The sequence below is a fragment of the Nuphar pumila genome, chromosome 2 (assembly GCF_984573655.1).
Source record: "Nuphar pumila chromosome 2, dmNupPumi1.hap1.1, whole genome shotgun sequence".
NCBI lineage: Eukaryota > Viridiplantae > Streptophyta > Magnoliopsida > Nymphaeales > Nymphaeaceae > Nuphar > Nuphar pumila.
Window position 1 is genome coordinate 133,710,517 of NC_143250.1, and position 25,981 is coordinate 133,736,497.

A 25,981-nucleotide genomic window follows, 5' to 3' on the forward strand; every position below is an offset into this window, starting at 1 on the left:
GGATGTGAACAGTTCGGATTCAGGTCAGATGTGGCCAATATTAGATCCATCACATGCGGATGGTGAAACGCTCATGCCAATCCGGTCTTAATAGCAAAAAATCAAAACCATATCCACATCCGATTATAATTGGATATAGTTTTGGCCTACCCAATCTGACTAAATGGAGTTGGATTCGATCCGTAAAGTCTGATGCTTTGACATCTGTATTGGAACCGATTCTAAAATGGATCCAACCATGTGGGATTACACAATTTGTGATCCTGATCCAAAAATATCCAACTGATATCAGACTATCAGTATAACTTCCGAAACTGACTTGGATTGAAATACCTGCCACCCGGATCTGCAAATATGGGTTTATTCCAGTCAAAGCTCCGACCCATTTGCATCCCTGCCGATTTCAACGCCCATTCCATTACATATACCTCCACTTTTCTGGCTCCGACTTCTGCGGTTGAGAGAGAGAGAGAGAGAGAGATGGGTATCACAAAGGAGGCGGTGGAAGCTGCCCTGTCTTCCAAGCTGAGGCCTTCCCACATGGTCAGTTTTTCCTCTCTGTTTTTTTTTCCTGAATATTTGAACCTGGTCCTCTTGAAATGATGCTTGATGTGGAAATTTCTCAATTGGGTCATCATTTTTTTTCCAATCTTCTGCATCACCATCAATGACACTTACAGGATAATCACTACCATCGATTGCTGTTCGTTAGTCCTTTGGGTATATCTTTGATACAATCACATGAATGAGTTTGTTCCTTGTATAAGATGTGTTGACTCTGTGACTCTGCTGCACATTTGTTCTTCTCTCTCGATAGTTTTTCCTTTTGGGAAATTGTGCTTGTGGGTATCTTAGTTTGAGTCTGCTGATCGATCTCTATGTAAAGGATTAAGTTCCACTGCTACTAGTTTTTCGCCAATTGAGTTTTCCTTCCCAACTCTGGTTTTAGTGATGTACTGAGAGTCATCGGCATCGCAGTCTTCTTTCCGAAGTTCGATTTCTAAAAGTTTATTGAAGCCATGTTTCCTGGTAAAATTGATGATGCTAATGAATTTCTTGTTGTGAATGTTCAAAGTGGTAATTCATTACAGTATTGCTAGTGGGGGGTTTTGGGGAGTACTTTTTCATTCAAATCCTTTTACTTCTACCTAGTGGGCCACGAGGAAATGCTATTCAATCATAATCTATCCTTTCCAAGGGCAAGGTTATGTGGTTGTTGATAGCAGCCTATAGAAGCCTTCTTGATAACTTAACCATGGGTCTGTGATCCAATGCTTCTTCAAATAGGAAAGGAAGGGCTCATGCTCATGGTGCACTAGGTTGTATCAGTTCCTTCTAATGTCTACTTGGATAATAGGAGATACCATCTATGTGACCCTTATTGCATAATAAGGTTGGCCACATATACTCATTCAGAGGCAGGTGATTTGGACTCTACAATCTGGTAGTGAATATGTTCAAATCTGATAGGTGTACTTTTTGCCACTATTAACAGCCACCCATATTTGTGGTTCATAAAGTCAGGTTTAGATATATGAGACAGTCTTTATGTTCTATTGGAGTAGGATGCTTCAAAATATTTGTAGACTATTGTCTGATGTTGGTCCTTGAATGAGGAGTGTATCCATGTCGGTGGTACACAAGTGTTTTACGTTTTTAATGTTTGATCAGAAGAACCCACTTAGATAGGTTTCTCTTCTGGAAACAAACTAGTTCACTGAAAAGGATAGTATAGGTGTCTGATTTGACAATGCCAATGCTGTGATGAGAGTAATTGTATTTGGCGATGGCACTCGTGTTGGATCATATTTCGGATCACACAGTTTCACAATCGTCATCATGATATATAACACGATATGAATCAGGAAATATAACAGTGTAAATAGCATGATAAACAGACGACAAGAACAATAACAGGGTGTAGGCATGTCGGTTTCTGCAAACAACCAAAATCCAGACGACAGCATAAGAGCAAACAGATGCAAAGAACATAAAGAAAACAACAGACACATGTTTAGATTATGTAACAGGCTAAGGCGTATGAAAGTACTCCCCTTAAAGAAGATTCGCCCCCACATAAAGTGCAAATCAGGGTCCGGTGTCCTTCCCCCAGGATACAATAGCCACGACGAACCGAACGGTGCACTCCGGCGGATCGTCCTTCGAAAACAGCCTCTTCGAACCAAAGTTGCAGAACAACCCCTTTCGGGATAACTCAGGAAAGAGAGAGAGAGACAGGGAAAAGAGAAAACGCAGAGCTCCAGAAACCAGAGCGTTTGTCTCTCAGCATATCCGTAACCCCACCCCTGACCACGCTTTTATAACCCACGAACGGTTATGAAACGTGGCGGGAGCCCGTTACGGAATCCGAGAGGACGTGACCCGTTAACGGACTTCGAAAGATCGAGATCCGTTACGGAATCCGAAGAGCCATAACGGGCACGGACTCCGAGGAGTCGTGACCCGTTATCATTTCCCATAACCTGTGACAGAATCCAAATCCAAAGAAACTTTGGGTAAAAAGGTACTTTGTCTTGATTGGATATGGCCCTAAAGGGCCAATTACCCGAACCCGAACCCGGCCCGGCCCGGCCCGGCTCAGCTCGGCTCGGCTCGGCTCGGCACGACATGGCACGGCGGGCGGGCGCGCGCGCGCGCGTGTGTGTGTGGTGGTCATCCCACTCCCTTGTTCTCAGGAACAAGTGTATGAGTTCACTAGTTGCTTATAAAGCCTTCAGAAAACTCAAGCAAAAGCAATATGGGACTATTCCACCTCATCAAGACCACTTCCTTTAAACAACCCATGTTTCTCCTTTGAATTCTTTCTCCCTACCTTCTTACACCTAACATTCCCCCACAAATTCAAAGAATGAAACGGGAGGAAACCAAGGTGCAAGATGAGACAATCTGCAACAGGACATATCATGCTTTCAGCAATGGTACCTTCCGGTTTGAACCACTACCTTAGTTGACTAACTTTACCCCCACAGGAACGAAGTGAACTGAAGTCTTGAACTTGAACCTTTGGTGTAGGAGTGTCCATCAGCAACAACATGATAAAGGTTCTGGTTGTAATCTTTAGGGGCGGCACGTTAAAGGCCATGCGCCCGAATCCTGTTTCATGAGTGACTTCAGGAATAACCCAATTCCTTGAACTGCGGCCACACAGTCACACTCACATAGGTGGGCTTCTCCAAAGATGCACTGCTGACATCTCGCCTAGAAGACTTTGAACCCATTCAGAGTTTTAACTCTTCCTTAACTTGCAGCTACAACACCTTTCTAGATTAAACAGGGGAACAAACACAGATACAAGGTATCATATTTAATAAGGTGCTATCCAGTTCACCCTACAGCTTGTTATTACCACATTGAACCTTCTTTGTGGGATCTCCACTCAGATAGGTTGGGTTGCTACTGCAGATGAACTACTGATGGGTTTCAATCCCATCCCCTCTCTGGATTTTAGGACTAACGACTTATCTAGTCCTTTCGTTAATGGATCAGCTGTGTTCTCTTTGGATCCAACATAGTTCACAACAACCACTAACTGAGACACTAGTTCCCTTACAGATTTTATTCTGACTTGGATGTGTCTTCTCTGTTTTTGGTTATATTTTGTGCTTTTAATCTTTGCAATAGTGGCCATATTGTCACAATGCACAGATATCGCAGGAATTGGCTTGCACATTAAAGGAAGTTCCTCAAGAAGTCCCTTTAACCATTCAACTTCCAATCCTGTGACATCTAAAGCACAGAGTTCAGCCTCAAAAGTAGACCGGGACAAGATGGTCTGCTTTACTGATCTCTAGGTGACTGCGCCGCCACCCAAGGTAAATACATACCCTGTCACGCCATAACTTCCAAAGTTCATGGCTATTCAGCTCGCATCACTATATCCTTCAAGAACTGCAGGGAATCTCTTGTAATGCAAACTCAAGGATATAGTTCCTTTCAGGTATCTAAGTACCCTGTCCAATGTCTTCCAATTAGTGCGATTTGGACAACTTGTGTATCTACTTAATTTTGTCACGGAGAACGAAATATCCGGTCTTGTGCAATTTGCAAGATACATCAAACTTCCAATAATCTGGGAATACCTCAATTGAGACACAGGAACACCAGTCGTATTCTTATAAAGAGGGATAGAAGGGTCATATGGAGTTGCTACAGATCTCTCTTGGTTATAGCCAAATTTCACAAGTACTTTCTCAATAAAGTGAGATTGAGAAATGGTAACCCTTCAGCTGAACGAGTTAGCTTTAAGCCTAAGATCACATTTGCAACACCCATATCCTTCATATCAAACTTACTACTAAGAAACGACTTTGTCTCATTAACAATTCCCATATTGGAACCAAACAATAGAATGTCATCAACATACAGGCATAAAATAATACAACCATCACTTTTAACTTTACAATAAACACACTTATCAGATTCATTGACAACAAAGCCAAATGATAAAATAATATTATCAAACTTTTCATGCCATTGTTTAGGGGCTTGTTTTAGTCCATATAATGACTTAACAAGTCTACAAACTTTATCTTCATTACCAGGAGCCACATAACCCTCAGGTTGATCCATATAGATCTCTTCTTCAAGATCGTCATGTAAGAAAGCGGTCTTCACGTTCATTTGATGGACCGAGAGATCATAAATGGAAGCCAGTGCAATAAGCACCCTAATAGTGGTCATCCGGGTAACCGGAGAATAGGTATCAAAATTGTCTATTCCCTCCTTTTGTTTGAACCCCTTGGCAACCAGTCTCGCCTTGTACTTGTCAATGAATCCATCTGGTTTCAACTTCTTCTTAAAGATCCATTTGCACCCAATTGTGGAACTACCACGAGGGAGGTCAACCAATTCCCAAGTACCATTAGAGATAATGGAGTCCATTTCACTCTTGATGGCATCTTTCCAATGCTTTGCTTCAGGTGAAGCCATTGCATCTCGGAAAGTGGGAGGATCATCTTCGATAAGGTAAGTGATAAAGTCACTTCCCAAATCCTTGGTAATCCTTAGTCTCTTGCTCCTTCTAGGTTCAACCACTTCCTCAGACTCACCGAGTCTAGGATGAGAACAAGATGGTTCTACCCCCACATCTGTCACCCTTTCCACATGTTCGGGAATGGAACCAAAAGTTGAAGGTATATCTAAAGAAGAAAGATTCTGAAGTACACCAACTTTCATGGGAAATACATCCTCAAAGAATGTAGCTTCTCGAAGCTCAACAATAGAGTTAACATCTATGCCAGATATCTCAGACTTAACTACTAAGAACTTGTAGGCATAGCCGTTCTCTACATAACCCCAAAAGACAACATCTACTGTTTTAGGACCCAGCTTCTTCCTATTGTGTTCTGGGACAAGTACCTTAGCAAGGCACCCCCACACTTTAAGGTATTTTAAGCTGACTTTCCTATTTCTCCAGAGTTCAAAAGGGCTACTATCTTTATGCTTCTGAGGTACTCTATTCAGAATATGACAAGCCGTATTCAGAGCATCCCCCCACATATAGGTAGGTAATCCAAAACTCCTAAGTAGAGTATTTATCATGTCAGTTAGGGTTCTATTCTTTCTTTCTGCAATCCTATTGGATTGAGGAGAATATGGAGCAGTAAACTCATGAACTATTCCAACAGACTTGCAATATTCATCGAGTTTATTAGAGGTATATTCTCCCCCTCTATCAGACCTCAATCTTTTAAGTTTTCTACCAGTTTGTGTTTCTGCTTCATTCTTAAAAATAAGAAACTTATCAAAAGCTTCATCTTTTGATTTAAGCAGATACACATAACAGTATTTAGTGTCATCATTTATAAAAGTGATAAAATACTTTTTATGATTTCTAGTTAACACTCCATTAAACTCACAGATATCTGTATACACCAGATCCAATATTTCATAATCTCTAACAATCGTATGGAATGGTTTTCTACATTGTTTTGCTTGCACACAAATTTCACATTTTTTAGTTTTATCAATGGAATGCTCAGGAATCATTTTCAAGTTCATCATGCGTTTCACAGAATTGAAATTCACATGATCGAATCTATTATGCCACAAATCAGATGATTCTATGTTATAAGCAACATTAGATAATGAATCAAAAGAAACATCATTTTCTAATTTATCACTGCAAACATGTTCAACACGAAGTTTAAATAAACCATCATCTAAATACCCCTTGCCAATAAAAGTTCCAGAATGTAAAATAACAACTTTATTACATTTAAAGTTAAATTCATAACTCTCTCTAACAAGACATGAACCACTTAGAATGTTCCTTCTAACTACAGGCACATGGTGCACTCTGTGTAAAGATAGAACTCGTCCTGAAGGAAACTTCAGATCCACGCGTCCAATCCCTAACACCTTTGCAGCCGTTGAATTGCCCATAGTCACGGATCTGCCTGCAGCAGCCTGGTATGAGACAAAGACAGACTTATCAGCACAAACGTGCACATTAGCCCCAGTGTCAACCAGCCACTCAGTTGGCTCATAAACGTGATAGATTTGTGGGTTAACAGAAACATACCCAGTACTGGTTCCAACGACCTCAGTCACCATGTTGACTTGAGGCGTTCCGTCTGTGGTCCCATGAGCTTTGGCCTTCTTGGAAGGACATTCCTTAGCCCAGTGCCCAACCTGCCCACAATTCCAGCAAGGTTTGTTCTTTGCCTTTTTTCTGGATTTTGACCTTAGGTTTAAACTGGTTTTTCATTGCAGATTTCGATTTTTGTGCTTTGCCCTTAAAAGCTCCGGTCATCATGTTCACCTTAGGCGGTTCAGTTGGCATCACGATCTGTTTCTGACTCCTATGCTCCTCTTCAATGGCAATGGCTACCATAAGATCATCTAGGAAAATCTTTCCTCTACGGTGCTTGAGAGACATACCGAAGTCTACCCAAGACTTAGGAAATTTCTCTACGATGGTCATAACTTGAAACTTCTCAGGAAGTTTCATTTCAGCCTCAGCCAAACTATGGAGCAGTAGCAGAAACTCGTGTGCCTGCTCAGTGATCGACTTGCCTTCTACCATCTGATATTTCAGAAACTTGGCAACTGAGTACTTTTCAAGACCTTGGTATTTGGTATTGTACTTCTTGTCAAGTTGATCCCATAGACCCTTAGCAGTGGTAGACGAAGAACAGTACACATCGAACAATGTGTTGGACAGAGCCAACAGTATGCAACCACGGCATATACTGTCCTTTTCTTTCCACTCTACAGCCGCAGTGACTGCAGAAGGGTCAAGGTTAGTATCAGACACCGAAGGGCAGTCGATTTCCAGAACATTCAACAGCCCTATCGTAGTGAACCAGATCTTCATGCGTTGCTGCCAACGCTTGAAGTTCTGACCGGCAAACTTTTCCGGCATACCGGACATGTCCACTTTTGGTACAAAAGCGGAAGAGGTCGACATGCTTAGAATCTTCTCTAAGACTGTTGGATCATATTTCGGATCACACAGTTTCATAATCGTCATCATGATATATAACACGATATGAATCAGGAAATATAGCAGTGTAAATAGCATGATAAACAGACGACAGAAACAATAACAGGGTGCAGGCATATCGGTTTCCGCAAACAACCAAAATCCAGACGACAGCATAAGAGCAAACAGATGCAAAGAACATAAAGAAAACAACAGACACATGTTTAGATTATGTAACAGGCTAAGGCGTACAAAAGTACTCCCCTTAGAGAAGATTCGCCCCCACATACAGTGCAAATCAGGGTCCGGCGTCCTTCCCCCAGGATACAATAGCCACGACGAACCGAACGGTGCACTCCGGCGGATCGTCCTTCGAAAACAACCTCTTCGAACCAAAGTTGCAGAACAACCCCTTTCGGGATAACTCAGGAAAGAGAGAGAGGCAGGGAAAAGAGAAAACGCAGAGCTCCAGAAATCAGAGCGTCTGTCTCTCAGCATATCCGTAACCCCACCCCTGACCACGCTTTTATAACCCACGAACGGTTATGAAACATGGCGGGAGCCCGTTACGGAATTCGAGGGGACGTGACCCGTTATCATTTCCCATAACCTGTGATAGAATCCAAATCCAAAGAAACTTTGGGTAAAAAGGTACTTTGTCTTGATTGGATATGGCCCTAAAGGGCCAATTACCCGAACCCGAACCGGCTCGGCACGACACGGCACGGCGGGCGGGTGCGCGCACGCGCGCGCGTGTGTGTGTGGTGGTCATCCCACTCTCTTGTTCTCAGGAACAAGTGTATGAGTTCACTAGTTGCTTATAAAGCCCTCAGAAAACTCAAGCAAAAGCAATATGGGACTATTCCACCTCATCAAGACCACTTCCTTTAAACAACCCATGTTTCTCCTTTGAATTCTTTCTCCCTACCTTCTTATACCTAACAACTGGTTTAGGTAAAGATCAAATCTTTTGTTAGGAATTCTTGAATCTCTTATCTTGGCTATCTGTGTTTAACTTTTACTAGAGCTGTTTGTTGAGGCACTTTATAGCTTATTTGTCAGTGATCTTCGGCTCTAATTTTCTTCCATTTTGTTTGCTTGAGATATACTAAGTTCTATTCTTGAATTCATAAAATCCTGTTTTTTGTACTTTATATTTTGTTCGGAAGGAATTAATGTGCATTTATGTGGTCATTCCCCAAGATCATGATCCCAATCAAGGATCTCTACTTTATCATAGTCCTATTTTAGGTAGAACAAGATCCACTATTCCATCTCAATTACCATTCTCTTTGCACGATTGCTTTGTTGCTTCTGGCCTACAAGTGCTCCAATCCAAAAGGCCTCACTTTCTAACCCTCCTTGTGCAAGTGGTGCAACTTATTCATCCATCTTATAAAAAGCTAGCCTAATTACGGGGGTGCATCTCTTGCCAAACTAGTTCGGGGTTTCAACTTTCTAGGCTGGGAAACAAGTACAGGAAATGATGCAAACAATCAAAGTGGGATTTTCACTTGAAATAGTACCATTACCTTGCAAAACAGCTTGTTGCATGTATGCACACACAGACAGACATATTTGCTTTCATTTACTTGTCTCTTTAAATATCCTGGCATGTGTTATTTTTCTTCTTTCCTGTGTCATATTCATGTGCTTGAGATCGTGCAACATAGCCATGTACATGCTTTAATATTCGTGTGGATGTGTATGCGTACACCATTTTTCTGTTTATCTATTTGCTTCACTTTGTCCATCCAAAAAAGGAAAAGGAACGAAGATATGTATTCTTACTGTTTCTTTTTCTGTTGAATAGGAGGTCGTTGACACATCGGGAGGGTAAGATCTTGGCCAAGAATATATCATATTCTTCTTTTTTGTTACCACTTGTCTCTGTTGCTCTTTATTGTTTTTTGGTGAAATGTGTGCTACAACCAGGTGCGGTGCAAGCTTTTCTGTCGAGATAGTCTCTGAGCAATTTGAGGGAAAAAGGCTGCTGGAAAGGCACAGGATGGTGAATTCTGCATTGGCAGAAGAGCTGAAACAAATTCACGCCCTATCCATTACAAAAGCGCTCACCCCACTTCAATGGCAACAACAACAGCAGGCTAACAGTGCTGCATAAAGATCCCCAGGAAGCTTACCTGGTTCTACATTCAGAATACTTGTGACAGTCACGGTGAACAATATGAATCCTTTAGTCTGTGTTGAATGTTAAAAATCTGAACTTTATCAGGCATATAAGTTCATAAAAGGGACATCTCCCTGATAATTTGCTTTGCTCGGTACCTTTATTCATGTTCATGGATTATTGCTTTAAGTGAAACCTGGAAGATGATATTTATTGATGCGTTAGTTTTACAGGGATCATCCTACCCACAAAAAATTAGGTCACTGAGTAGGACCCTTGGAAAATCATAGTTTCAAGGTTTTTTTCCTTGATCTGGATTGGATGTGTTTATCATTGCTTGTTTAGTAAAAAATATGATTTGGATCAAATTGATTTATAAAAGAACTTGAATATTCTGGTACATGTTTTCTACAGAGTAAACTGTGGTAAACACTACAGGTTCAGATCTTGGAAAAATCTGAAATTACGATGTTTGAAGGATCCTAATGAGTGCTGTCTCTCTCTCTCTCTCTCTCTCTCACACACACACACACACACACACACACACACACAAAAACACACACATGTTCTCAGGAATTGATAATGCTTGGAATTTTTAGATCTATTGAGACTTATGCCGTGGAACCTTGAGATGCTTATCTTTCTACTTGATTTGAGGCAACTGTCCTACAAACTTGTGTGGTTTGAGGCTGTGATGATATGAGCCAGGTTAAGATATTGGAAACTAAATCTTGTATCATTAGACACAATTAGCAGCAAGAACCATTTTTGGCACAGGTGATGAGCTCGAAGGTAATATTGATTAAGATATATTTTAGTACAAATTTGAGTAGATATTCATTCAAAATCGTTGAGCTTTTGTTGTAGGAACCCTGGTGTGCATGGCTTCTATCATGCTCTTTCCAGCACAAATAGGTTGCCTTTGTTGTCCCTCCCGATTCTCATGTCTTCATCAACATATCTTGCATCATTAAGAACCAAACATTTTTCTTTGTTGGTCGCAGGCAGAGAGAGAGAGAGAGAGAGAGAGAGAGAGAGAGAGAGAGAGAGAGAGAGAGAGAGAGAGAGAGAGAGAGAGTACGTTATGTCAAGCCAGCCCTCTGGGTTGAAAATTGCAAGAAGCAGGTCATAGTTCTTTTTGAAGATGTTCAAAAGCTGAAATTTTCAAACAAGGGACCACATTAGCAATGAAGAAGATTTTGGTGATGATATTGGTAAGCACTGAATAGAAACAACTAAGAGTTTCATACCTGATCAGGAGAAATTGTTGAATCCTGGTACTCAATTTCCACTCTCTAGTTATGGAACATTAACAAAAGATGCAGTATTATGGTCTTTATTTTTGTGTCTCAGAGAGAGATTTCATAATCAGTAAGTATTCTTGAGATTTTTTATTACTCACAGTCGGAGATGAAATTCTGAAAGAGGCCACAATTGTAAGCTGCCCTTTCAACATCTTCAACCCCCTTACCTGGAAGTTGATTATGTTCACTGCTTTCCTCTGCCAAAAAATCCAAATTTTCAAACCTTAACATCCAAAGAAGATTGGATCAAAAGTTGAAACCGTTCTGGTTTTCCTTTCTATTTGTTACAAATAGACATTCTGACTCTGTTGCCAACTCGGGTTTCGGTCCTGGCGTACTTTTACTTGGTGCAAATATGGTTGGTCATCAGGCTGGGCCTGGCCAAAATCCAGTCCCAAGTTGGTTCAGTGTCAGGCACAGGTAGAGTTCGAGCTGACCTAGATACAAAACTAGGCCAGGCCAGGTACTAGCATATCCAATGTGGGTTCAACTGGGCTGGGCCAGGCCTGAGCCCAGATCATTTAGCCATTGGGCCATGTCAACCAGGCTTGAGCCTATGGTCTGGGCTGGGCAGCCTAGTTGGATGACTGGGTTTTGCATTGGTCTCTCACAGAAGCCATTATTGTCACGTTTGTGAGGAGTCGCCAAGTTCTGCTTTATACTGGACATCATTTTGACTACACAAACTGAATCTCAATCAAATGATGATATTCTTTTGGCTACACAAACTGTTGAGCTTCTTAAATGATGAAAATAATATTTGAATGAGCAAATATTGGCCCCTTAACTTTAAAAGATTAAGAGAAATGCCATACCTCAACAACATCAATTGTCTGCAAGAAATCTTCAAGGCTGACAAAATCTCTCAATCCTAGCTTGGTTCTCTTTGTACCCAATATTGAAATGTTACTGTAAATGAGTTTCCAACGGCCTCCCACCTAAAAGAACAATCTATAACTTATGTCTTTATTCAATCTCAGAAAGGAAAAGGAAAAAGAAAGAATCGTGTGTAGCTTCTAGTCCAATTAATAAATGAAATGGTACTTCACTAGTCATTACCTTCTGTAAATCTATAGTTGGATCAGGGTTTGGATTGCGGGACTCTAGCAACTTCACCAACCCTTGAATTTCTGCCTTACTTGAGGAGGGTACCCCAAAAATTCCTCTATTGATTCCTTTTCAATCATGAATTTTATTAGAATCATATAGTGTACGATCAGATAGTAAAATCACTCATGAGTTTAAACTTTTGGCATCAATTGGAGCATGACTCACTAACCACTGCAGCCTTTCTTGCACCATTTGGACGTGTACGTTTAACTGCGCATCTTTTATAATATTTGATAATAAAGATGTTTCCAAGGTCTTCTTTCATTCGTTTAATAGCAGACAAAAAGTTCACGGACAAAAGCAGCGTTCTTCTTGTTTTTGTGATAGAAAATAAGTCTTCAAAGGATCTTTCATCCTCTTGCTTGGGCTTGTTTAGCTAAAAAAAACAGTAAAAGTGGAAAATGTTTCTTCCCATTGTCACTAACTCTTGTTTCACTGCTTTTTTGGTTGGGCTTGTTTAGCTAAAAAAGCAGAAAAAGTGAAATGTTTCTTCTTCCCATGGCCAATAACTCTTGTTTACGAGTATGTAGAAGAAGTGCGTTTCTTTTTCTAATAAGGAAGTTTAACTTCTTACGTGTACTGAAGATTTATTGTAAGCCAAAAATTTCATCCAACTTTTTGTTAATTACAGGAAACAATGACACAAATATTGTTCTCGGGAAAATCTCGACGAGGGACAATATCATAACATTTTGAAGAAAAATGAATTTTCTCAGGAAAATCTTGGCATTTACAATAACATTACGGACATATATATATATATATACATATAAATAGAAATAGAAGTAGCATATTTTTATATCATAAAATAAAACTGCTTTTACTTGCTTTAATATCATGAGAAAATCGCGATATTTCAAAATAGGAAATATTTTGAAAATATCCCATTTTCTCAGCATTGTATCTGCTTTTGAAAAAAAAAAACATGATAAAAATCGTGATGTCGAAGACAATCACATATGACAGGGAAAGTAACAAACATGAGATCTTTCTGTACTTGTTAGTTTACATTTTTCTTTCTCGAATGATCTTTTTTCCTTGAAGACCTTAGCTGAACCCATTTTAACTTCACGTATAGCAAAAGTTCACTCTTTTCTCTGTTCCTTTAGAATCCTATTTTCATTCAATCAGATAAAAAGACCAGTTTCTCAATTTCCCTTTTCACACATCACCAAACAACTCTCTCTCTCTCTCTCTCTCTATAAAATTTGCAATTTTACATAGACTGTGAAAGGCAAAAAAGGGGGCGTACCTTGTAGTGAGTGATAGAGAGCCTTCTTGATCTCAGGAACAGTCCTGCACTCTGAAACCATACCTGCTCCTTGCCCCCCACCAGCCACCGAAGGCCCTGCTGGCCTCCCATCCTCAGCTTTGTTGATGATGGTGGTAGACCCACCTGACCTCAACCCAGCATTTGGGTATGCTGATCTTCCCCCACAACCCCTTCCCTTCGAATGGGTGGCTGAGATTGGTCTGCTATATCTCATCTTCTCAATGATGAGCCTGTTGGTCGACACGTGGCATTGTTGTGCTGGTGCTCCGGGAAGCTTGATGGCCATGATGACTTCAGTAATGGGTGTCAAGCTCCGCAGAGGTTGGGAGTCTGCTTAAGCTTTTTAAGCTTCACACTACTCATTGACCCCCAACCCTTTAATTGAGTAATGCATTGAATCTAATAAAGCAAAGTGAGTCGTTTTGGCAGATTCAATAGAGTTCACATATAGGACCATCCCCATTTGCTGATGTGATAAGGGGTTGAATTGATTTTTTAATATGTCGGTTGGCCACCACCATTGAATATAAAACGTCCATCTTCTGGATCTTTAGCATTTTCAAAGTTGTTGTCGAGGGCAATGTGTTTCGATATTTGAAATGATTCAGACTCTGAACGGAATTGAGGCTGAATCGGTCAATTTTTAACCAGCAAATAATACGTCAGTAAAAACATAAAAAATACTAAAAATATTTTAAACCCTTTTTGAAAAATAAAATTAAAAAAGCTGAATTACATCATTTCTATCAATTTTGGACAGATACGGTACAATACAGGCTGATTCACAATGATACCCTTGTCAATTGATCCTTAGGGCACTTTGGAAGAGAGAAAAACTCAAGTAGGAAAAAAAGTTTTGCTTAGGAAAGTTTTTAATAAGAGAAGTTTTTCAAAAGAAAGTTTTTTGCTTGTTTGTATAGCATGAGAAAAATAGCGGGAAAATGTGAAAAAATGAGAGAGAGAGAGAGGATGGTGGTGGCAATAATGAAATGATGGGTGGTGGTGGTGGTGAGATGGGTGACGGGGAATTTAAAAATAAATTCTCTTGGTAGAAAACATTCCTCCATCCCCTTCTCACGGAAGAATGTTTTTTTATAAAAAAAATGTATTTTTTTAGAAAAAACTCGCTTAGCCAAAAAGTCTTTCTCGTTTGGAAGGGGCGAAAAATTTGTACCTCTTTTTTTTTTTTCCATTTTACATCACTTTTCCTACATTCAAACACACCCTCAAAGAGATTTATTTGCACATAAAATTGGTAGATGAGTGAATGGATTTGAGTATTATATGAAAAGGTCGAACCCATCCCTCCAGGTTTATGAGCCAAGCCTGACCTAAGCTCAAGGTTAAGAGAAATTGGTCCAAAAACATTGGGCTAGTTAGACCAAGAGGTGTGATCAAAGTTCACAGCCTCTTGGACGTAAAATCAAACCACAACGAGCATTTCATGTGATGCCTCCTCAGACTCTGCCCTCTATTATCATAGGCTAACACTTTACTGCATTATTTTATTTTAGACCCTAACTTATAATGCATAATTGAACTTAGACCTTTTATATGAAGACTAATAGGCTAGAATTTATTGGATTATGTTAGACCCTAATTTATTGGTTAGTCATGAAAAGCGGGCAGAGACTGAAGGACACGGATAGTTGGCCTACTTATTTATTAGAAGGCTTTAATATGCTAGGCATGACCAGGGGTGTGGCCGGTTCAGGTTTGGTTCAGGTCTTTATCAGACCTGATTCTAAATTGAATCTAAAATTAAGATCCAAACCTGACCCAATCTAATTAGAGTTCAGATACAGTTAGAAATTGGGTTGGGACTTTAATAAACCAGTTTTGATCCAAATCATGTTCGAATCTGGGCATGACTTGAAAAAGTACTCATATGGGTTAACGGGTCTAGGTATGACTTGAAAAAGTACTCGTATGGGTCAATGGGTCTAGGTATGATCTATTAGGGTTTTAGCTTGGGTCTTGATATGATTGGTATTCTTGACCTTTTTTTCTTTTATGACGAGAGAATTGGGTCACTTGATTGGGGCCATTGGCACTAGGAGCCCAATAATTAAAGGTACTAAAAAATATATAAATTAATATAATTAACTATTCTTTAAGAAGATTATATGCTAACAAATGAAAAGTTTATTAACCATTTTAAATAAGGCTAAAATTTAAATATAAAACATATTTTCATACCAATAAAAAGGCATCAATGATATATTATATTCAAATTGCATCAAATTCAATGAGTTCTTGAGTATTATTCTTTAGACTTGAGGTTTACGCCAAGCTAACAAATTTCCACGCGGCATAGGCAATGAGAAGTATCTATACAAAAATAAATTAAAGTTTTGATCACTAAAAGATAATGTATATTAATTCTAAGTTTATCAGCATCTTTAAATATTTAATTGCTTATATAACATAATGTTTACCAAAATTTTGTCATTTTTTTGGTATTATTAATTATAAAATAGGTTTGGGTATATAATTGATTGGGGTTTGAGTCGGTTTGGGTACAAAACAGGCTCAGGTTTAGGTCAGTTCAAGAATAAAACAGGTCCGGGTACATAATCAGGCACTACAAGAAAATTGTTAATTAGCGACGGAAATTAGCGACGGATTTTTTTCGTCGCTAATTAGCGACAGATTAGCTAGAGATAGAATCTGTCGCTAATTCGCGACGGATTAGCGAGAAAACAACTTTTATCGCTAATCTGTCGCTACTTAGCGACGGATTAGCGACTACAGTTTTTGTCGCTACTTTTTATTACAAGAACACCATTTTAGCGATGGATTTAGAGAGGGAACTCTGTCGTCGCTAATCCGTCGCTAATTAGCGACGGCGTAGCGACAGAATATATTCCGTCGCTTGTTTTGTATTTTGATTTAGCGACGGCTTAGCGACAGAAACATTCCGTCGCTAAATGTCGCGTAAATCCCTAATCCCATCCCTCTTTCTCTTTTTCCTGTTTCGCTGTATTGCTCCCGCCCGCCGCCCTCTCCCTCCCGCCGCCTGTCGGCTCTCGCCACCGTCCGGCCGCCGCCGCTTGCCAGCCGCCGCTCTCCGTCCACCGCTCGCCAGCCGGCGCTCGCCAGCTGCCGCTCCCCGTCAACCTCCCGCCACCGCCCGGCGACGCGCAGGTAATCTTCTTCTTCTTCTTCTTCTTCTTCTTCTTCTTCTTCTTCACGCTGTACGCCCCGGCGATGGCCGATGAGGTTGAGCCCGGGCTATCGGCGGTGAACCTCGCCTGAGCTTGCCTTGCCTCAAGCTCATGGCCTGAGGTGAATTATTTGGGGGATGCGAGGATTACGAATTTGGAGGACCGTTTGATAATCTTTTTCTTTTTCTTGTGGAGCTTCGCTCGGCCCATTTTTCTGAATTGAAGGAGAGGTCATTTTCATTGTCTCTGTTTCATCATCCCAACCTCTCTCTCTCTCTCAGGCTTCATTTTCCATTTTGGTTCATTTCTCTGAGTTGGGTATTTTTGGCCCCATGTCGAAGTTTGCCATGGAATTGGGAGTGAATCCTAAATTTTATTCCTCTGTTTTGTTTGTCCGGAAATCTTGGATCAGATTTCTGAGCTGGGTGTTCATGGTTTCATGTTAATGTTTCTGGAGTTGGTGCGGGGATCTGGGGTGCTCGGTTTTTGTTGCTCTGTTCGGATTGTTTTCTGTAGTTTTGGACTCCTTTTTCTGAATTGGGTAGTCATGATTTTCATGAAGTTCCCAAGTTTGAAGCTGGAAGAGCTTAGCTTTACTCTTATTTTTTCTTTTTTATCTCTTTTGGGATTCAGTTCAATTTTCTCGGTTGGGTATTCACGATTTCGTGTTAAACTTAGATATTAGTTAGGGGTGGAGGTTTAGGGTTCCTACTGTTGTCCCCATGCAGCATTTTTTTTTCATTGTTCATTGATAATTAGGAAATTGGCAACCAAAATGGGCTTCAAGACCTATTACAATTATTAGTTAAAAGTTGGATTTTTTATTTTCAGGACCTGCATAGCTGATTGCCCATTGCTAGGGTCTGCAACATTAGTGTCATCTAGATTCTTGGCTCTTAGATAGCTTATGTATGATCCCATGCAGCACTTTAAGTATTCTTCTTGATGATGGTCTTGGTTGACTACTTGTGAGTTTCTAATCATGCATGGACACCATGATGTTGGCCTTTGGAAGAAGTTGAGGTCCTTTATTGCAGAAAGGTTTGTTTTAACATGGTGTGAGGACATGGGATTCTCGTATGGCAGCATTTCTTGTCTGGACATGAAATTTAGCTCAACTTCCCATACAGTAACTGTCATGTTTTCTTAGCGTCGATTTAACCTACTAAGCATGGTGAGGGCTTATGCATGCATTAAATGGCAAGTCTTTGTTAAATAACTCTAATGAGAACAAAAAAGAAGGCGTTAAGCGGGTTGTATGTCTAATTGTTGAGGTGGTAATTATAGTATGTTGTACCTGGTCCTGCACTTTTTCTAATGGGGAAGAGGACTGAAGCATGCCACTCATAGGTGTTCAAAGGTGTTTTTAATACACAAAAGATTCTGTACATAGTGCATTAGTGAATAGGATAGTATTCTAGTTATGTTTTTGTTCTTGCATTGTATGCAAAAAGAAATTAGAAATGAATAGTGTATTTATATGTACTCAAGACATTTTAGTGTAAAAACAGTACCTTTAGGGTATGTTTGATGGTATGAACAAAAAAGACAGAACAAACCATTGGTTCTGTTCATAACTATTCCAAGTCCAACATTTGTTTGGACCATACTCAAATGCTATGTTTCAAGCTCATGGCCTGAGGTGAGTTTTGTAACATTGGTGCAATTTTGAATTATACTGAAAACATGGGAGCAATTTGAAAAATTAGCCTTTAGTTTTTTCATCGAGTTCTCACTACAATTTGATGTTCAAGCTTCAAAAACAAGGTTCAGAGTGCACTTATAATTTTTCTCCCTTTTTTTTAGAGGAAGACGCTAGTTTAAAAAAATATATCATCAATGCTTCTTTTTCACTTTATTTCATCGCATTTCATCATTAGATATATCATCAACAGTTTAGTTGTTTTTTGCATTGCATAAGTGTTTGTGTTTCCTTAATTAGCTTCAATATTCATTTTAACACAGTGTTTTTTGCAGATTTCTCAACGGAACTCGCTTGTGCCCCGCCACCCGTGGTAAGTAAGTGACAAAAACAATGCAAATCGGGTAAATACCCGTGGTGAGTAAGTGATGCAAGCGCATCACATGTTATTTAATTTATTGAATGTAACACTTTATTGTTCACACACTCACTTAGTTGTTGATATCTAGGACTGCTTTGTTGGAGTTCGGAGATCATGCTGAGCATGATTTTAATGTATGAGAATAGAAGTGTTCTTATTTTTGGAGTACGGAGTCCATGCTATGCATGGTAGTAGTTAGTGGGATATTGAAGTGTGTTTGCTGCAGGTACATGTTTGACATTTGTTTGATATGAATTATTTTGATGTATTGCAATGTTTGATGTGATTGTATCAATGCTTACATGTAGTTACTTTCAATTTGATTATGTCTTCCATGTGAAATTGTATACTGAAAGCATGCTTCAAATGAATGTATCGTGTCATGAATAGTTTGCACATGAAAATATTAAGTTATCAATGCATGTATCATAATTCTTGTGATTGTATGACATCATATATTGCATGATAAATTTGATATTTTGTTCATCATAGCATTTTGATGGTTCTCTTTTAACTGGTTAGGATACTATTCGTAACATCATACGACAGAATGACTGCAAACCGTGAATGGATGTACCGTAGGTTAGTGGACAATGAGTTATCGCATGAATATATGGATGGTGTCGATAGTTTTATTGAATTTGCAACGGCAAGTGTCAGTACGGTAGATCCCACAGGTCGGATTAGGTGTCCCTGCAAGATTTGTAAGAATAATCGATTTGTAGAACCTCATGGCGTTAGACATCACCTATACAGGAAGGGTTTTGTGAGTGATTATCAGAACTGGACGTTTCATGGAGAAGAATTTAGAAACAATTTTGATGCACGGGTGAATGTGGTGCACGATAATCCATATACGATTGATGAATTAAAAGTACTGTGGGATGACGGTGTTTTCACGTATGATGCCCACAAAAAACAAAATTTCAACATGAAGGCCGTTGTTCTATGGACAATCAGTGACTTCTTTGCATATGGTATGTTATCTGGTTGGAGCACACATGGGAGGTTGGCTTGTCCGTACTGCATGGAGGATTCCAAAGCTTTTAGATTGAGGCATTGAAGGAAGCCTTGCTGGTTTGATTGCCATCGTCGATTTCTACCCAGCGATCATCCGTTCCGACGTCAAAAGAATGCATTTACAGCAGGCACAACTGAAACGGAAGGTCCATCCTCAAGATTGTCTGGCATAGAGATTCTAAGAAGATTGCGATACTTTCCAGATGTATTAACAGATGCCCGCAGTCCTACACCCTTTCGTGGATTTGGGAAGAATCACAATTGGACGAAAAAATCTATTTTTTGGGAACTACCGTATTGGCCGACCCTATTGATACGACATAATTTGGATGTGATGCATGTAGAGAAAAATGTGTTTGATAATGTGTTCAATACAGTAATGAATATTAAAGGAAAAATAAAGGATAATCTGAAGGCCCGTATGGATTTAAAATTAATATGTAAAAGACCAGAATTGGAACTCAAAGAGTATAATGGGAAAGTACTGAAACCAAAGGTGAAGTACGTGCTCGGACCTGATCAAATAAAACATGTATGTCAATGGTTGAAACAACTGAGATTTCCAGATGGATATGTCTCTAACATTGCTCGGGCTGTGAAGATTGACGATGGACAATTATATGGGTTGAAGAGCCATGATTGTCATATCTTTATGCAACGATTGATACCCCTAGCATTCCATGATATGTTAGACAAACCTATATGGGGGGTATTGTCGGAGTTGAGCGGATTTTTCAGAACATTGTGCGCATCGGAGGTCGTTGTATCAGATATAAAGAATCTCGAGGACTCTGTCATCACCACTGTTTGTCTGTTAGAAAAGATATTTCCGCCAGCATTTTTCGATGTTATGAAACATTTGATCATACATCTGCCATATGAACTAAGGGTTGGTGGCCCTATGCAATATCGATGGATGTACCCATTTGAAAGGTATATGTTTTTTTATATTTGTCTCTTTAATGACAGATATTTAAAATTTGAAATGTATATTCTTGTCAGATGCATGTTCGACCTAAAAAAAAAGGTTCGTAATAAAGCAAGAGTAGAAGGCTCTATTTGTGAGGCGTACATTTTAGAAGAGATTTCAAATTTCTCATCTATGTACTTCGAACCTCATATTCCAACACATTACACATGCCCGCCCCGTAACGATGATGGAGAACAAGTAACTGTAGCTGACAAGCTGTCGATATTTCAACCACTTGGGCATGCATTTGGTAGTTGCCGATCAAGGCTATTGACAGATCGAGAGCAAGATGCAACACACATCTATATTCTTTTTAATTGCTCAGCAATCGACCCATACATCGAGTAAGTATATGTATATGCAACTCAATTATAAATCCTTTTATGTTCTATATGTGGATACATGACTCGGTAATATAAGTATTTGTGGTTTGCAGACGATTTGATCTGGAGTTGCGAAATGAAGTTTCACATCTCACTGATGCAGAAGTACAAAAAGAACGTGAAACTAAGTTTGTGGAGTGGTTGAAACAGTTGGTAAAGAAGCTAACATAAATTTTGTACTTATAAACAACACTAAGTTACTTAATTGATCGTGATCACAATCATTGTTTATGTTTGTGCGTAGGTTCGCAATGGTGATGTTAAAGATCAAGGAATATGTGATTTAGAAAATGGTCCGACCAAAGTTGTGCAATGCTACAACGGGTATATCGTAAATGGTTATCGATTCCATACAAAAGACTACGGTATAAACAAATCAACGATAAATAGTGGCGTATGTGTCAAGGGTAGCAGCTACGATGAAAATGAACATGATTACTACGGTGTTATAGAGGAAATAATGGAGTTGACTTACTTAGGCATGAATAACAGGGTTACGATATTCAAGTGTCATTGGTTTGATCCAACTGCAACAAGACTCGACAAAGCTTCAGGCATTGTGGAGGTGAATCATAAATCCAGGTTTGGAACATATGAACCATTCATATTAGCCTCACAAGCTCAACAAGTTTATTATACTTCATATCCGAGTATAAAAAAGTCAGATAGAAATGAATGGTGGGCAGTTTGCAAGGTGAAATCCAAACTATACCCCGAGTATGATCAGTTACAGGAAGATGAGTTAGCTGAAGACAGTGATTACTATCAATCAGATGATGTCTGTGACTTCGCTTATGGTCACGATGTTGCGCATGATATGCATGTCATATCTCCATTGGCTGATGAAACATTCATAGAGGAATGTGATCCAAATGATGTACCAAGTGGATGGGCAAACAATGAAGAAGAAGAAGAAGAAGAAGAAGAAGAAGAAGAAGAAGAAGAAGAAGAAAGTCAAACTAGTGACGAGGAAGAATTCTCAAGCTAGTGAGCAAAATCTTATACTACAAACCTCTATTTAAATGCATTGTAATACTTGATGTGAGTTGTATTGCAATACTTGGTGTGAATGATTAAAAATTTTATTTGAATGTATTGTAATACTTGATACGAATGATTCGAATGCATTGTAATACTTGATGTGAATGATTTCAATTATCTGAATGTATTATAATTTATGCAATTAACGAATGATTTGAATTAGTGCAATACTTGATGTCAATGATTTGAATTATTTGAATGCATTGCAATGCTTGATGTGAATGACTTGAATGCATTGTAATACTTGATGTGAATTATTTGAATGTATTGTATGACATATGTTATTTGTTAGAATATGGTTCGTGGAGGTTATAGTGGTCGCTCATCCAGTAGTAGTCAGGCTCAACCTTCATCTTCACGGGCTCCTGTGATAGGTATATCATATAACTAATTAGATGCTTGATTAGTTCAAATGCACATTCTGAGAATTTCTAATGTATTTTTTTACAGATGATGTTGCGCCTGTACACGACCCACCTACACCAGTTGATCACACAAGTCAACAGCCAACACAGGAAACAGGGTCTTCTCAGGCTGGCACAAGAAGACTCATTCGAATAGTGTATATCGATAATCGACCGTAAGTATTTTGTTTTCAATTATTGCATATCTTTTAAATATTTTATATTGATATTTACTGTGTAACAATTCATGTGCAGCACGAGGTTTGAGCCACAAGAAGTAGTACGGGAGATTAGGAATTCACTTCTTCAACATCTACCAGGACCAGTTGCTCAATGGAAAGAGTACCCAAAGGAGGTGTTAGACAGATTGTGGTCCTCATTCATGGTATACAGTTGTTCCTCATAGTTAATGTGTTTCATATTTAATTTATTTAAGCAATGTCTACTAACTTTCTGAAAATATTTGTAGACTTCAAATCGCTTTGCAACTACGGTGGAAGAAAATGATGCAAGGAAGGTGTGGCAGAAGGTGGCTGCCAATCGATTTGCAGACATGCTGCACACTATGAAGACTGCAGCAAAAAAAGCATCTGGCGTAGTAGATGATCCATTACTGTGGAAGGGCCATGGTCCTATTACTATCAGGAGAGATTACTGGGATGAAATGTGCGATAAGTGGGCGGAAGAAGCATTTAAAAATCGCTCTGCGAAGGCTTCACAAAATCGATCGAAGATGCTCGAAGCCCATCTACACACAGGTGGATCTAAGACATTTGGGAGCCACCTAAAGAAAATGGTAACTCATCAATATATAATATTAATTTTATAAGTATTGTTGCAAACTTGTGTACTAAATCTTTTGTCATTTAACTTCGCAGGAAGCAGAAAAAGAAAGCAGTGTACCATATAAGGACGTGTTTGTAGAAACACATAAATGGAAGACCACGGGAGTCTTCGTATCAGAGAAGGCGAGAACGACAACGGTATGTATTAATTCTATTAATAATCATTGCAATATATATGCAAGTTATCATAATGTTATCATTAATTATTAATGAATACTTTAAACATTATTTTGTAGGAGGCATATAAGCAACAGATGGTAGAGCGATATGGCGAAGACGCTACTCAGCATCCATCATTTGATCCTACAGCATGGGTGACTGCAGCAGGTGAACCCAAAAAAGGTCGCGTGTTCGGGTTTGGGAGTAATATGAACACTTCACCTGTTATTGGTTCTTCCAGTTACGGCTCACCGACTTCTTGCGCCGACATAAGCTCCAAGCAGCCGACTATTCTTTCCGGTGATGATGTACGCGAGATCATTAATGAATCACTGAATAACTACTTCCAATACACCGTCGCCCCCTTTCTCCGAAATGAGATCAAGGCCGCTGTTCAGGATAGGGGATCTTCGATTCCAGGTCCCTCTCAGGTATAATCACATATATAGTTTTTTTGACTGTCTTAAAGCACATCTCAGCATGGTAGAATCACATATAGAGTTTTTCTAGATGCCTTAGAACACATATGAACATGCTATAATCACATATTCAATTTTTTTACTGCCTTAGCACACATATGAGCATGATAGAATCACATATAAAGTTGTTTTGCCTGCCTTAGAGCACATATGAGCATGCTATATTCACATATTCAATTTTTTTACTGCCTTAGCACACATACGAGCATGATCGAATCACATATATAGTTTTTTGCCTGCCTTAAAGCACATCTGAGCATGGTAGAATCACATATAGAGTTTTTTTATATGCCTTAGAACACATATGAACATGCTATAATCAATATTCAATTTTTTGACTGCCTTAGCACACATATGAGCATGATAGAATCACATATATATATATATATATATATATATATATATATATATATATATTTAACTTTTTGTCTGCCTTAGAGCACATATGAGCATGATAGAATCACATATAAAGTTTTTTTGATTGCATTAGAACACATATGAGCATGCTATAATCACATATTCAGTTTTTTGACTGCCTAAGAACACATATGAGCATATTATAATCACATATTCTGTTTTTTGACTGCCTTAGCACACATATGAGCATGCTATAATAACATATAGAGTTTTTTAACTGCCTTAGAACACATATGAACATGTTATATATCATTTATGATAGAATCACATATAAAATTTTTGGCTTTGCCTGCCTTAGAGCACATATGAGCATGCTATATTCACATATTCAATTTTTTTACTGCCTTAGCACACATACGAGCATGATCGAATCACATATATAGTTTTTTGCCTGCCTTAAAGCACATCTGAGCATGGTAGAATCACATATAGAGTTTTTTTATATGCCTTAGAACACATATGAACATGCTATAATCACATATTCAATTTTTTGACTACCTTAGCACACATATGAGCATGATAGAATCACATATATATATATATATATATATATATATATATATATATATATATATATATATATATATATATATAACTTTTTGTCTGCCTTAGAGCACATATGAGCATGATAGAATCACATATAAAGTTTTTTTGATTGCATTAGAACACATATGAGCATGCTATAATCACATATTCAGTTTTTTGACTGCCTAAGAACACATATGAGCATATTAAAATCACATATTCTGTTTTTTGACTGCCTTAGCACACATATGAGCATGCTATAATAACATATAGAGTTTTTTAACTGCCTTAGAAGACATATGAAAATGTTATATATCATTTATGATAGAATCACATATAAATTTTTTGGCTTTGCCTGCCTTAGAGCACATATGAGCATGCTATATTCACATATTCAATTTTTTTACTGCCTTAGCACACATACGAGCATGATCGAATCACATATATAGTTTTTTGCCTGCCTTAAAGCACATCTGGGCACGGTAGAATCACATATAGAGTTTTTTTAGATGCCTTAGAACACATATGAACATGCTATAATCACATATTCAATTTTTTGACTGCCTTAGCACACATATGAGCATGATAGAATCACATATAGAGTTTTTTTATTGCCTTAGATCACACATGAGCACATGATAGAATCACATATAGTGTGTAATTTATTTCATTATATTTTGTTTATCAATACTGACTGTTCTTTTCTTGTGTAGGCTGCTAGCGATAATCAGGGTAGTGGAGCTGAAGGGATAGATAAAGACAATGAACAAGAAGACGCACAAAATCTTGGCGATGATTAGAGGACTGTGTTGAAGAAGTTCTATTTTTTTTATTTTTCCTAATTGTAATTGTTGAATTGTAAATAATTAAACTTCTTAATTTTAAGGTGGAACGATTAATTATTATAGATACTTGTTATATGAATTTTTTTGTGTGGTTTATTTTTTATTTACAGAAAATATAAATTGTACAGGAAATAGAAATTGTACAGTTCTCGGTAATTAATTTTTAAATAAATTTTTTTGATTTTTTTTCGTGTTTGCGACGGATGATTCCGTCGCTATTCATATTAATCTAGCGACGGCTTAGCGACGGAACCATCCATCGCTATTCATATTAATCTAGCGACGGCTTAGCGACGGAACCATCCGTCGCTATTCATACTAATCTAGCGACGGCATAGCGACGAAATTAAATCCGTCGCCAAGCCGTGGTCGCCGTTTAGTACCGGCGGATTGACGACGGA

At 38.7% G+C, this 25,981-nt stretch overlaps 2 protein-coding genes across 2 annotated transcripts; one reads left to right on the forward strand and one right to left on the reverse strand.

Annotated features, from left to right (window-relative positions):
• The first annotated feature begins 450 nt into the window (after positions 1-450).
• Positions 451-9,814, forward strand: LOC149847165 (BolA-like family protein). Its single transcript, XM_089996856.1, has 3 exons — positions 451-543; positions 9,261-9,283; positions 9,383-9,814. The coding sequence occupies exons 1-3, from the start codon at positions 481-483 to the stop codon at positions 9,567-9,569; spliced, it is 273 nt and encodes a 90-aa protein (XP_089852982.1). The 5' UTR covers positions 451-480; the 3' UTR covers positions 9,570-9,814.
• Positions 9,815-10,356: 542 nt separating this feature from the next.
• Positions 10,357-13,681, reverse strand: LOC149847166 (fibrillin-5, chloroplastic-like). The gene is made up of 7 exons (XM_089996857.1): positions 13,242-13,681; positions 11,939-12,054; positions 11,695-11,817; positions 10,978-11,076; positions 10,826-10,870; positions 10,657-10,730; positions 10,357-10,536 (listed from the first exon to the last, which is right to left on the reverse strand). Exons 1-7 carry the CDS (start codon positions 13,546-13,548, stop codon positions 10,467-10,469), a joined length of 834 nt encoding a protein of 277 aa, XP_089852983.1. The 5' UTR covers positions 13,549-13,681; the 3' UTR covers positions 10,357-10,466.
• Positions 13,682-25,981: the final 12,300 nt, after the last annotated feature.

Coding starts and splice junctions, on each gene's coding strand:
- LOC149847165 (XM_089996856.1), top strand. CDS start 481: ATGGGTATCACAAAGGAGGCGGTGGAAGCTGCCCTGTCTTCCAAGCTG. Junction 544..9,260: donor AGCTGAGGCCTTCCCACATG/GTCAGTTTTTCC, acceptor TCTGTTGAATAG/GAGGTCGTTGACACATCGGG. Junction 9,284..9,382: donor GTCGTTGACACATCGGGAGG/GTAAGATCTTGG, acceptor TGCTACAACCAG/GTGCGGTGCAAGCTTTTCTG.
- LOC149847166 (XM_089996857.1), bottom strand. CDS start 13,548: ATGGCCATCAAGCTTCCCGGAGCACCAGCACAACAATGCCACGTGTCG. Junction 12,055..13,241: donor TCTCTATCACTCACTACAAG/GTACGCCCCCTT, acceptor ATGATTGAAAAG/GAATCAATAGAGGAATTTTT. Junction 11,818..11,938: donor CAACTATAGATTTACAGAAG/GTAATGACTAGT, acceptor TTGTTCTTTTAG/GTGGGAGGCCGTTGGAAACT.